General features: G+C 38.8%; 2 protein-coding genes across 4 annotated transcripts; one reads left to right on the top strand and one right to left on the bottom strand.

The window, feature by feature from the left end:
• The first annotated feature begins 73 nt into the window (after nucleotides 1-73).
• On the top strand, nucleotides 74-4,775 carry LOC132199480 (uncharacterized). 2 transcript variants are annotated; one of them, XM_059624237.1, is made up of 14 exons: nucleotides 74-330; nucleotides 452-759; nucleotides 813-945; nucleotides 1,004-1,255; nucleotides 1,526-1,651; nucleotides 1,961-2,067; nucleotides 2,119-2,300; nucleotides 2,350-2,494; nucleotides 2,545-2,789; nucleotides 2,839-3,001; nucleotides 3,050-3,324; nucleotides 3,398-3,527; nucleotides 3,586-3,945; nucleotides 4,092-4,775. In XM_059624237.1, the coding sequence occupies exons 2-14, from the start codon at nucleotides 457-459 to the stop codon at nucleotides 4,476-4,478; spliced, it is 2,808 nt and encodes a 935-aa protein (XP_059480220.1). In that variant the 5' UTR covers nucleotides 74-330; nucleotides 452-456; the 3' UTR covers nucleotides 4,479-4,775. The 2 variants fall into 2 exon arrangements, with proteins under 2 accessions (XP_059480220.1, XP_059480221.1); XM_059624238.1 differs by lacking the exon at nucleotides 1,526-1,651.
• A 465-nt stretch (nucleotides 4,776-5,240) lies between these two features.
• Nucleotides 5,241-12,278, bottom strand: LOC132199705 (protein SERAC1-like). 2 transcript variants are annotated; one of them, XM_059624637.1, is made up of 8 exons: nucleotides 12,002-12,278; nucleotides 8,398-8,544; nucleotides 7,411-7,845; nucleotides 7,004-7,131; nucleotides 6,759-6,941; nucleotides 6,554-6,700; nucleotides 6,283-6,349; nucleotides 5,241-6,229 (listed from the first exon to the last, which is right to left on the bottom strand). In XM_059624637.1, the coding sequence occupies exons 1-8, from the start codon at nucleotides 12,058-12,060 to the stop codon at nucleotides 6,172-6,174; spliced, it is 1,224 nt and encodes a 407-aa protein (XP_059480620.1). In that variant the 5' UTR covers nucleotides 12,061-12,278; the 3' UTR covers nucleotides 5,241-6,171. The 2 variants fall into 2 exon arrangements, with proteins under 2 accessions (XP_059480620.1, XP_059480621.1); XM_059624638.1 differs by lacking the exon at nucleotides 12,002-12,278 and adding an exon at nucleotides 9,571-9,732.
• Between the last annotated feature and the right edge of the window lie 169 nt (nucleotides 12,279-12,447).

The following is a 12,447-nucleotide window of genomic DNA, read 5'->3' on the forward strand; positions in this document are numbered from 1 at the left end:
AGGTGTTTCAAATTGAAACCGTTCAGTGTCCCCCTAGCGGAATTTTTTCAAGTCTATTCAGACGAGTGCTCGAGTCGGCGCAAGGAGAGGAGGCTCGGCGTGTGGCGTATCTTTGTTGCCGTGCCGCGGCTTTTTGCTTTTCCCCAATATCCGAAAGTTAGCTCTGTATTTTCGTCTAACCTGCTCGAAATTCTGTACAATTTTCGTGTGCAATTGGGTTGTTCAACAGTTTAATTTTAAACCATATCATAATAGACGCCAATTGTGCGCGTCCGCCGCCAGTGCGGCTGCCATAGTAAAAAGAAAGGTGACCCTCGGAGGTGTGGCAATGTAAGTCGAAATCGGCCGCATTTCTTGTATAAATTTACGTTCTCATCTCTTCTAACGGCCTTGATTTGCCTCGGTGGAAAAACTGTTTATAGTTTTTTAAATGAGGTGTGTCTGTTTCCAGAAAACATGGAGATTTTCGAAGGAGAAAAGCCGGAGGAAGAATTGGCCATGGTGTCCCCGCAAGAGGCTGCTACTGCGTCACCATCTCTGATGGATGTCGATGCGGACGTTGAGTTAGCCGTTGTGGCTCCCCAAGAAGAAGAACAACAACAAGAGGAAGAAACTGGCTCTGCGTCACCGCCTGCTCCTGAAGCTCCTGAAGAAAAAGAAAACAAACCAGATCAGCCCAACGACGAGGAGCCGGAAAAAGGCTCCCCATGCGAACAGCCATTTGAATTTTCCTCACCATCACTGCTTATGCTGGCATTAGTAAGATCCGTTGCAACTGCAGTATTCTTAATTTATGTATTCTAAATCTTTAGAAAGCTGCACCCCTGGAGGCTGCTTTTATTACGGATGACGAGAGTGACGAAGTTTTTGAAGGCTTTGGTGATTCTGTCGAGCCAAATGAAGCAGAATCAAAGGCACTGGAGGCCATGAAGGAAGAAATAAAAGGTTGATGTTTTTGATGCCCTCAGAATTTTAAAACCAATTTAAATTGTTAAAATTTTAGCGGAAGAAGCAGCTCTAGATTCTTTGTACGAGTCTGAAGAATCAGAATCCCTTCCAGGATCACCTGGTGAATTAGTGATTGCTGACTCCAGTGAAGAACCCCTTTCTCCCCTAGAAATCGGAAACAGAAATCGTCGTGCCACATCAATTGCTTCAACTGCAGATTCGGTGGTTTCGGGTGGCAGCACAGCGTCTAGTCGCACTCGCAAATTCGATCCAACACTCCCCATTTACCAGAAACCGTTCCAGCACGGTGAGATTTTGTGCTCCTTTCTTAATTATTATGTTAACTGAAACATTTGTTTTATTTTTGCTTGATTAGAAATCGCTTCCTTTGTGTTTAAAACAAACTAGGAAGTGTACTTAGAAATGGGCAATTAATTTTTGCATCATACACCTTCTCTGCCCAAAATGCACGTTTGTCGGTTCTTGAATACCTTTGCTTAGTTTTATGTGAATGTCAGTTCTGTATATAAAGTGGCCAATTTTCTTTAAAAATGCCAATCATACTCTTGGTTGGAAGGTTTTGCAAGGGAGGTCGTCTACCGCAGCACTTTTGACTTATCCAAAGCATCTAGTTATGCTGACATCTACTATTTTACTCCTCACGGAAAGAAACTCAGGTCATCGATTGACGTGTCCAAATATTGTGAGTTTCGAATCCGATTATTTGAACTTATTCAGTCAATCCTTATCTCTTACTATAACTGATGTTTCGAGAACTTGTTTTGTTGTTTGTGAACAAAACAAAAAAATTAACTAAAGGGCTATTCAGAGCAGGCAAATTTAAATTGCTATTTATGCAAAGCTTGTTTCAATAAGAAGCTCTTTAACTAAAACTGAATAGCCTTATCTTTCTGTAGTTGAATAATTCTCTTCAATTAGTGGTTAATGTTGACATAATGTACTACACAATCTAAATTTATTTATTTTAATGACAAATATAATTATTTTACAGTGGCGGACAATTCAATTCCAATTCCCGTGGAATCATTCAGTTTTGCGAGAGAGCCTCTTGGTTTGAACGATCCTAAGAAAGAAATCATCCGAAATGCAAGAGTGAAGGTTTGTTAATCATATTTGCACATTTCTTGCATACATTATCATGAAATTTAGCACTCTCCAACGCCCCCTCCTCCACCACCTCCAAAGGCTAAACGCCCTGCAGTGCCTACACCAGAGCCCAAAAAGAGTGGGTTGCCCAATGTGAATGGAAGTTCGGGAAGTAGGCCCCCGAAGAGAGCTCGCAAGAGTACCTTCCAAGACCCTGTATGGATTACAGCTGAAGCAAAGAACAAGTATTGTATTTCAAAGTTAAATTTAATGTTTTTAATAATTATTTTTTAGGTTGGCGCCGTGCGGAATCCGTTGCATTAAAGCACCAGGCCAAGTACCAAGCCTGCAGTGCAGCTCTTGCGTGTGTCTCTACCACCCTGTGTGTGTTGGTCTTACTCAGCTTGACTCGAGAATTTTAATGGGATACATCTGCAACGTTTGTTTATACCTTTAATTTTTGCCGTAAAATCAATTTTTCCTATACAGAATTGCAGACAAGAAAAGACTGCTCCCCCGAAGCCGGTGAAAGTCAGTAATGTTCAACAAGTAAAGAAAGAGCCGCAGGTTGAAGGACCGCCGCAGTCTTTGGTAACCCTTCAGGGTCGGCAGTATGTTGTTGTGCCCAAATCGATCAGCAAACCTCCTCCTCCGGAAAACCACGAACCCAGTGGAGTTCCGGCAGAGCCCACCAGAGGAGCTTCCACTGCAGCAAGTCGGCCCGAAATTAAAAAGTACATTATTTTCTCTGTACGTTGATAATATATTAACAAATCATGCCAGGGAATTTTCAAGGAGAGAAACTGTCATTTCCAATTTTTCGAGCGACTTGAATGCACGTGTCGGCGCCCTGCTTCAAGTTTTCAGTTACCTAACTGTAAAAGAGCTTCTTCGAGCCAGCAGGGTCTGTTCATCTTGGCGGCTGATAGCAGAGAGTAGATTATTGGTAAGCACCTAGTTTTTCTCACAACTTAATAATTAACTTTTATTTTAGTGGAGGAGTTTGCGCCTAAAAAATTCAGGTGTTAGTTCATGGAGTGACTGTGTCCAGTGGCTCAACTGCCACAAGACGGAGGCTGTAGATTTGAGAAAGATGATGGTGCCAGAACGAAATCCTGTCGCCGCTTGGAACGAAGCCGCAAGTTCTTTGGGTCAAGTCACTTCACTCAAAGCAATAGAATTAGGCCGTTGTTCTCCTGCAACCGTTGCACTAGTTGCTGACCGTTGCCCCAGACTGACAGGACTATCAGCTTCTTCACTTACATCTTCGTAAGTTGAAACAATTAATAACATTGTAGAAGGCAACATTTTCTATTGCTTAAATATTTTAATCTGTTTGCAGTGACGACATGTTGGATTTGAAATCATTAAGTGGAATGTCGCAGTTGCAGCGATTGAGGCTACGAGGTGCTTACTCCTTGAGAGTGGAAAACCTCACCTATCTACAATACCTGTCCAACCTGACCTGCTTGGTATTTTTGGATTTTTTACCATTTGTAAAAAATAGTCATAAAGATAAATTCATTACAGTCTGTGACATCAGTGAAAGGACTTCCAGGTATGGACATTGCTGTTGTCCTAAACGGGCTGCCAGGGTTGGAACTTCTGGAGTTGGGCGAGTGCTATGAAATGGTGCAACACGCTGAAATCCTCACTGAAGTCCTAGCAAAGCTGCAGTGCTTAAAGAGGTTGCGTTTGGAGTTCCTCGTCACCCAAAAGCCACATCATGAATCTGAACTGCTGGTTACTTTTTTCGAAAGCCTCACAGCTCTGCCTCATTTGCAACACCTCGAACTGGTGCACATTGAGGCACCCCCTGGCTGTGACCTACAGATTGCAAGGCTTTCTGCCCTTCGGTCATTGCTCCTTGTGCCCAGCTTTACTCATATGGTAGGAAATTAAAATTGCTAGATTATTGTTGACGCGCAAGCATTTTCCTCGTAATTTGTTGAGCTGTTACAAATATTTTTGTGTGTTGTAAAGAAAATAATTTATTCAGGCAAAGATTTTTTTCTAACCTCGTTTCAATATTGTAGGGTTCGGTGACCTGCCAAGTCCTTCTTCAAGGTGTGTTCCAGCTGCAAAGGCTGGAGCAACTTGTGATTGGCCTGACGCCATCCATTTGCGAGACAGCACAAAAGTTGTACCTTCAGAAGGCAGGTCGCATGTCACCTCAACGTGCACCTCCACCTCAGCCTCACGACGACTGTTTGCCAGTGGCAATTCCCATTCCCTCATCAAACGCCTTGCCCAAGACCGAGTTTGACCTGAAGCCCCCTCTTAACAAGTTGGACTCCATGGAGATCCTTCCAGCCTGGCACTTGCGAAACCTTCTGAAAGAGGGTTTGCCGGGAACTAAAGTTGATGTCCGTCGACTTCCCCACCCAGCCCGCTATTCGCTTGACGAATGGCCCTTGCTCTAGTGATACACAACCCCCAAGCTGTCCCAAAGTAAGTATTTTTTTTCAGCACATTTTTTTTAATTGTTGCTCTTGTATTTCCTTTATACTCCCTGAAAGCTGTAAGCTTGAGTAAACTTGTTAATTAAGGATCAATCATCAGCTTTTATAATTTATTTGGTCATTTGTCGATAATTGTTTAAAATTATGTTTGAATCACTTTCTTATCTGTGAAAAGAAAATGGTGGAGACTTGTTTGGAATTTTTAAAATCTGCACCTGTATAGTAAACAATAATAAATATAAATCATAACTTAATAATAGAATGTCATATTTATTTACCAATTCATATCAAACCTATTAATTTGTGCTAGAATTTTTGCAACCTCTATGAATGAAAAATATTTAAATATATATTTGACTTGAAAACAATACAAAGTTATTGTAAAAAAACAACCTTTTTATATAATTGCCTTTTTTAATCCTTTCAATCATGCCAAAGAGACAAGCAATACGATCAAAATTCATTAGAGGCAGAAGCATCGTCTGTACTATATAACGAGACTTTCTCCTATACTCTTGGAGCTAAGGATACCCCCCTCCCATAAATATTTTAATAACTGGAAAGGTTTTTGCGCGCGTCAAAAATATTAAAGGAAATACAATTAGCATTATTTAGAATTTTTATTCTTTTTGAAATTGAATCTATTGTTTACTGAAGTCAAGTTAAATTGAAAATTGCATAGAGGGGAGGTTAAAAAAGGATACAACACACAATAAGTAATTTTTCTGTCGAAATTTTTAATTTTTTAATGTTTGTTTCCAATCATTTCAATACACATTCATCACAGTGAAACAATTCGTCCAAATTTCCCATCGACATTCAAATTAATTCAGACGTCAATGAAATTATTATAATTCAATTTTCATTCTTAATGAAGGCTGTTTAGTAAACATTTCATAGCCAACAAAATGTTTTGGTCCATTTACCACAAAAGGCGTCAAGAATGATCAAAATAGGACTTGTTACTTTCAACCAATAGTAGAATTTCATAAAAACAAACTGATCTAAAATGTCTTTTACTTTTTACAGTTAATCTTAATGACTTGGCCACATGGCCCAACCTTCATATCCTTCTTACATTATGTATTTAGTTAAAATGTGTACTTTCGAGACCTTAAAATTCCATGAGTATAATTTTTTTTGCCGATTTTTGTACTTTAGTGATAATTTTGCATCTGACAAGATGTAAACAAACAAAAAACTAGAACCTACGTCAACTTCAACTGCTATTTTTTTGGAATAATAGCTGTAGAGTCTTCTTCTCCCAAAAATAAATGTTGCAGGCAGGGAATTCCTATAGTCAAAATATTATTTTCAGACAGAAATGACTGAGTATTGGTTTGAGGCATACGAGGTATTCTTGGTCGAACAATATATAATTCAACTGGCGTCAAGCCACTTTTTTGGACCATCAAGTTTCTTGATGCTCAATCTTCATCGTCAGACAAAATCGAAACGACAAGTGAACGGATTGTGATATAGTATGCACCTTATATATAGTTGGGAGCAATATATATTTTTCGAGTGCCTAACTAACTCAAATCGCGAAAGCGCGGCATAGACCAAGGCACAAAGAGGTAGAGACACCTGCTACTACTTTATAAATTAACCTTGCCTAAAGTAAATGGTGAAAGCAAAAATATTTCTGACAATATCACAGAGTGCAGGCCTGCTCGATCAGAGCTATTAACCGCCTGTAGAGGAAGCAACTCCTGAAACAATCAAAACAAACTTCAAATAAATGTTGAGCAAAAAAACTGTTTACCTGTTGCGAGGTTTGCAAATTTGTCTATGATCCAATTCGATTCCGTAAAGCTCTCCTACGTCGGGATCTGTTAAGCAAACACCGCGATTTAATATTGCAAAATGTGTGTTGAGTAAACAAAGCACACGTGTTGCTTTCATTTGTTATGGCACTTCAACCCGTTTGAAAGGATTCATATATATAAAGTTGTAGAACGGACCGTAATTAAAAAAAATGAAAGAAATTTTTAAATTATAATGTTCAAAAATAAAATACTCCAGCAGTGCCTTACCTGCCGAATCTTGAGCGACTATTCTGAGAAAAACCACAGACATGAGTGTCATTTTAGTCTCAAACAAGCTGACCATTTCGGGGTTGAAGTGCTCATGCTGGCACAGCTGCAAGAAACGATTATGCAGATCGAGCACTTCAGGCGAATCTGTGGAATTTGCATATTATTAAATTGAAGGCAATTGGATATAAATAAAATAGCTAACCTTTTGCAACTTCCATGAGCTCAATTGACCTGCGAGTGAGAGGTGTCTTAATAAGTGCCAGAGACGAGCCTCTGTGTGGAACACTATAGAAAAGGATGCCCCTGGTTCGGCAGCAAAAGGGTGGAAGGTCGGCAGTTTCACTCTTTGGCAATTCGTTTGACTCACTTTGTCGGTGCTCAAATTCTGGGAATACAAGAAGTGAGAACTAAAATTTATTTTGGACTTTCATTAAATTGCTAAAATACCGTCCACGAGCATCTGCTTCACAAAGAGCCCTCCTTTAGAATGGGCAACCCAAATAATAGGTCTACTGCCAACTCCAATTTCCCTCAGTTTTTTTGCCATCTCCTCACTGCGCTGCACCATGGTTGACCTAAGAATGAAAAATAAATCTAAATTTTATCCATTTTTAATAGCTAATTTCAGGCAAACACATCAACTTAAAAATTCAATTTTAAATCCTAAATCCTGCTTGTTTATATTGATAATTTATGAAACCAATTAAGTTTGATTTTTTTCATTTCAATTTTAATTGATCAAAAAATGAATGACGGCTTCACGACGCTCTTTGGCCTTTTCCGCGTGTGTGATTAAATTTTTATCTCTATGCTCGTTAATTATAAAAATCATAATTGAAGATTTTTGCGCTGACCTGTTGGCCTGCTGCATCCAGAGCGGACGCCAGAGGAACGGGTCGGTGGGGTAGTCGAGGGCGATGACCCTGACGCCAGGGCAGTCGCGCGGCAACCACTCCTTGGGCCAGCAGTGGGCGTAGGGCTCCTCCGGTGGGGCGGCGGAGGCGCTCCTGGAGGGCAGCTGACCTCGCAGCACCCGCCGCGCCGGGGAGGCGGTGCGCGCCCGCTGCCCCCACTCGCCCTGCCTCCACGTGTTGCGCAGCGACCCGTGCAGGCCGTGGATGAAAATGACGTCGGCGGTGGGCTCTGCCGGCTCCACCAGCACCTGGCAATGCACGCACGCCTCCGACAAGGCGCCCAACTCGCGGGCCATGGGGACTGTGGGGGTGGCGCGAGGCTTGGCCACCTCGATCGAAATACGAAGTGCGCCCAAAACCTTTGTTGAGCCATATCTGAGCAAAATTAGAAATCGTATTAATGAAAATAATAAAAAATTATTTCCTTTTTTACTATTTTAAATTATATTTCAGCCTGATTGATGTGAAAATATAAAATTATATTTTCTATTTGAGAAACCATTAAGGGTTTATTTTTTAGTAGTGCTTCATTTTGTGACTTAAAAAAGTTATCAAGACTGAATTATAAAACAATTTGGTTGCAATCATATTAAGGATATTATAACACAAAAAAGAGTACGAGTGTGGAGTTACGTTTCAACGTTATGCAACAATCCTCTTTCGCACGCCAGGCGAGTTTCATAATATAATAGTCCTAGTCGCCCCAGTCGACTAAGGTCCGTGAGAGTTTTTGATATTTGAGAAAGAAAATTCCAACCGATTTTTTATATTTAATGTAAAAAATTATATATTTTCATTGTTTTATAATAATTTTTTTAGGTTAAAAACTTTTACTTGTTATTATGGAAAATTATAAGGTTTAAAACGGATTAAAAAGTTAAAGAAGTTTAATAGTTAAATTTTAAAGTCTTTCTTAATCAAACGTACCTGGAGACTAGGGTGATGTAAGAAGTGACAAAGGCAAAGAAGCGGACGACCTGCCGCCTCCAGAGAAGCCCTAGCAGCGACTGCACCGCTGCCAAAAGCTGCACCCTAGCTGCCTTTGCGGCAGTTTCTAGCTCGGCCGAGTTGGGTCTGTCAACAGAAAAGGGTAGAAATTAAAAAAAAATTGTCAAAAAATGTAACTCGTAAAGCGCTGTGTTAAAGAGAGAAAGGTGTGATGCGTTGTCTAGACGCACACTTTAGAGCTGATCTAGCACAGGATTAATGCAATAAGGGAAAGCAGCTTGTGTCAAATTTTACGAGTTAGGATTGAACCGCTAGATGAGATGGTTTCGAAACGTAAAAAGCTTCACATTAAAAAAAAATTGCAACGGCTCCATAATTTAATAAATTTTAAATTTTTTTTACATAAATTTCACTTAAATTTGGAAAAGTGTGTGAACGTTAACACATTTTATTGCACTTTAGCCTATATGAGCCGCTCAAGTTCAAAGATAAGATAAAGCTGACCTCGAGACCGAGACATACGGTTAATGTTGGGCAGTGTTAATTTCCCACGTGTTGGACGTCCCCAACATTCGCGCTCAAACATATAACGAGGCCTCGGAAATTCACTATTCAGCCTCGGAACAGTGTTAGCATTGACATTGGAAACCACATTTGGTCGTAGTTTGAATAAGCACTACATGTAGTTTTGATTTTCTTTAATCTCTACAAAATTTGTACCAAGATGATTTTCTAATTTGTAGATTTTATCAAAAGTAATTTCAGTGCAAGAAAAGAAAAGTTGAAATTATGAAATCAGACATTGATCTCTATCTCCCATTATCTTGCTCCCACACTGAAGTGTTCAGGTGTTCTCTGAGTGCATGGACAATAAAGAAATGTGCCCTCTCATATATACCAGAATTAATATAGTGTGATAAGAATAGCGGAAAGAAAGAAAGCTGTTCAAACAAATAATAGCAAATAAAAATGGAAATTATTTTGGAACGACTATTTTTAGGATCACACTCTGCGCTTGTGCATGTTGTAATTATTATTTAATTTAAAAAATTCTAATAAATTGTAATAAATAAATTTATACTTAAATTATATTACTATTTTTATAATTATATTAAAATCTTGCAAAGAATCTGAAATTGGAAGTCAACTTGCTTTTGTTGCATATTCGCAAATCAAGAGAGACGACCGGCGCGCATAAATAGCCCGTCTTTGTTCATTGAAGATGGTGATTAAAATTTAAAATCGCTCCCCTCTATAAATTCTACACGAGCGGCGGCGGACGGAACAGATCGACGCGTCTTGCTTCACAACAAGTGATTTCCTCGATTGATCCATATACATATACAGACATATGCATGTAATCAACTGGTTCTCTCAAGCCATACGGAGACCACGTGGTTCCTCGATGGGTAGAAAGACGAAGAGCTTGTTTTTTCTTCTTCTTATCATCAGCAGGCGGGTTCATAATAATTATATTTTGGACTGAATTATAATTATAAAGATTTGTAAACAAGAAGTTTAATATATGTGAGTGGGCGTTCAAATAATTCAATTAGTTCAGCGTGATCGGGTTTGGTGCGGCTTCCAATTGTGCAAGGAAGCCGCGCTGTGTGTGAGTGCCATTCTGTCATTCGCAACAATAAAAAGTACGCAAGCGAGTCAAGGCCGCGAGCTGTCGCGTATTCGACACACACGGGAACTTTTTCAGTTGATAGGTTTCTTTGCAGAGGGTTCAAAAATAGAAGAAGACGTTCAGAATTTTGTCTTCTAGCTGTGATTATAGACTATAGACGTGGACACTACATTAAATGTATATTATGTGGTCAATGTGAGCACGTGGCGCGAATTTTCAATACAGTCCGCTCCGAGAATAATTTTGGCAGACTTGTTTGTTTGGGTGTCGACCGGACAAAAGACAAAACGGCGCACCAGAGTATTTTGAGAATGGAAAATTTGGATTCGCAGGATTCATATAAATATATGCGATTTGCGTCTCTCCTTTATCGCTAAAAATAATTCAAATTCATTATCATAGTCCAAAAGAAAAATATTGAACCTTTTTTCTGACCAAAACTGTGGAGGATTTTTAAAAAATTTTGATATTTTATTTACTACTCTGCTATATGGGATGAAAATAAAATTTAATTTAGCCAACAACTTCAATATCTACATTATTAAATTCGCCGATTCCAACGTTCTCAATTTTGTTTTTGAATTTTGATCATTCCTTCATCTCCACAAAATATATCAACTAATTTCAGTCTGGTACTTTCTTTTTGAAAAATAAAAACAAATTTTCCGCTAAGCAACATCTCTTATCTGCATTTGGACGACCAAACTCAAATAATACGTTTGAGTAGTGATAAAAAAAAAAAATAAACAGGAAGAAGACGTTAAAAAGAAAAAATTAAATACGAATTGTGAAGGACAATTAATTTTTTCCAGAGCAAGGTCGAGAATTTGACTGTAGCCCCTGCTGATGGTGAGACTTATAAGCACAAATTGGCTTGATTGCTGCATTTAAAATATTTAATTAAAATTCAATCGTTGAACTTGACAGTGATTAACAGATTAGATAATTGCGCTATGGAATAAGATCTGAATTGTTCTATTGTTGAAATTATGGAAGTAATTCAAATTTAGCCAATGTTAGTTCTAATTCTTTTGTAACATAATTTGTCATAATTATATGCAAATTATGATATTTACAATATTTATCATTTATTTATGTTTTCTAGCATTCAAAAATGTTTTGCTGGTAAAAATATTGAGTTTATAGAACTAATTTTTCAGTAAAAAATATTAAGTCCAACTCAGTCCGTGACTTATATTTGAAGCAGGGAAAAAAATAAATTTCCAAAAACATATTATGAATTTTTCTCAGTATTAATCTTGACTGATCTTGATCAATTGTTACGTCATTATTTTATAAAAATAAAAAATCACGGCGCTAATAAAACAGTTCCCAAATATCTTTTTCTACAATAAATATGTTTTCATTTGTATTAATATCTTCACATAACATACAAGACTTAATTTAACATAATATTATTTGCACAGACCAATATTATTAGCTTGTGATTATTTGAGTTGCGTATACGACGCAAAGTCAAATAGTTCATTATTTCATTATTTACGAGTGATACAAGCACCTGTCTTATTATATTTGTACGGGAAAAAACGAGCAATGAAATACTGTGTATTGTATAATAATCTGTGATATAAAAAGAAATGATTTGACAATATTGCTATACATATGACAAATTGAAATTCCTGTATTATTATTGAAGTTTAAACTACTTGTTAAAAATTATTTACTACCGTTTTATAATATAAGCAAATAATACGTATGAATATGTATTTAATTTTCAAAATAGGCGGCACAGTTTTGCATCCGAAAATAAGCAGAGAGCTTTGCAACGCGGACTGCTGTTCTGTTTTGTGTTCGCGAAATTCTAAATTGGCATCATGGGGTCCGTAACCTCGTTTGATGACATATCATCAGCACGTGCAGAACGCTATTTACTAGCACGTCAGTTTGACAACATTTTTCACTCTCGATTTGACCTGAAACGAAACTCACCCCGATAATTGGAGCGGGTTGTCGACGGGGTCAAAGTTGGTCGGAGCCGCGGTCAGCATCTTGTATCCTAGATGTATTGGCGAAACGTACGGTGGACCGAGGCGTGCCCCGCACTCGCTTGATCGCTGTGCTATCGATGACTAGAGGACCCTGCACGGGAGCAGTTTGCAACCCAGCGCTGCTGCAGCCTGCAACCGAGCGAGGGGCACCCAGCACCAGCGCGAAGGCAGGAGAACGTCCGCGAGCTGCGCAGTCGAATCCCGAATGGGCGCTTCGTGAAACTCCTCTCGCGCGCCAGCAGCATGCGATCTGCGCATCTCCTGCGCTGCACTTTTTTATATATTACGAAATTACGCCGCACTTTTACCGCAAATTAAATGCACTCGCATGGCAAGACTAATAACGCAGCATATTATCAAAAATAAATATTATATAAATTACATGTA

Source organism: Neocloeon triangulifer, unplaced genomic scaffold, assembly GCF_031216515.1.
Source record: "Neocloeon triangulifer isolate White Clay Creek 2 clone unplaced genomic scaffold, ASM3121651v1 ptg000014l, whole genome shotgun sequence".
NCBI classification, from domain to species: Eukaryota; Metazoa; Arthropoda; class Insecta; order Ephemeroptera; family Baetidae; genus Neocloeon; species Neocloeon triangulifer.

Bases quoted from the DNA above. Each gene is read 5' to 3' on its own strand.
- LOC132199480 (XM_059624237.1), top strand. From the start codon at position 457: ATGGAGATTTTCGAAGGAGAAAAGCCGGAGGAAGAATTGGCCATGGTG. The intron at 2,301-2,349 runs GTATTGTATTTC...ATTATTTTTTAG, and splicing joins ACAGCTGAAGCAAAGAACAA to GTTGGCGCCGTGCGGAATCC. The intron at 3,946-4,091 runs GTAGGAAATTAA...TCAATATTGTAG, and splicing joins TGCCCAGCTTTACTCATATG to GGTTCGGTGACCTGCCAAGT.
- LOC132199705 (XM_059624637.1), bottom strand. From the start codon at position 12,060: ATGCTGACCGCGGCTCCGACCAACTTTGACCCCGTCGACAACCCGCTC. The intron at 6,701-6,758 runs GTTAGCTATTTT...CAAATTCCACAG, and splicing joins GCTCATGGAAGTTGCAAAAG to ATTCGCCTGAAGTGCTCGAT. The intron at 6,230-6,282 runs GTAAACAGTTTT...TGATTGTTTCAG, and splicing joins ATTTGCAAACCTCGCAACAG to GAGTTGCTTCCTCTACAGGC.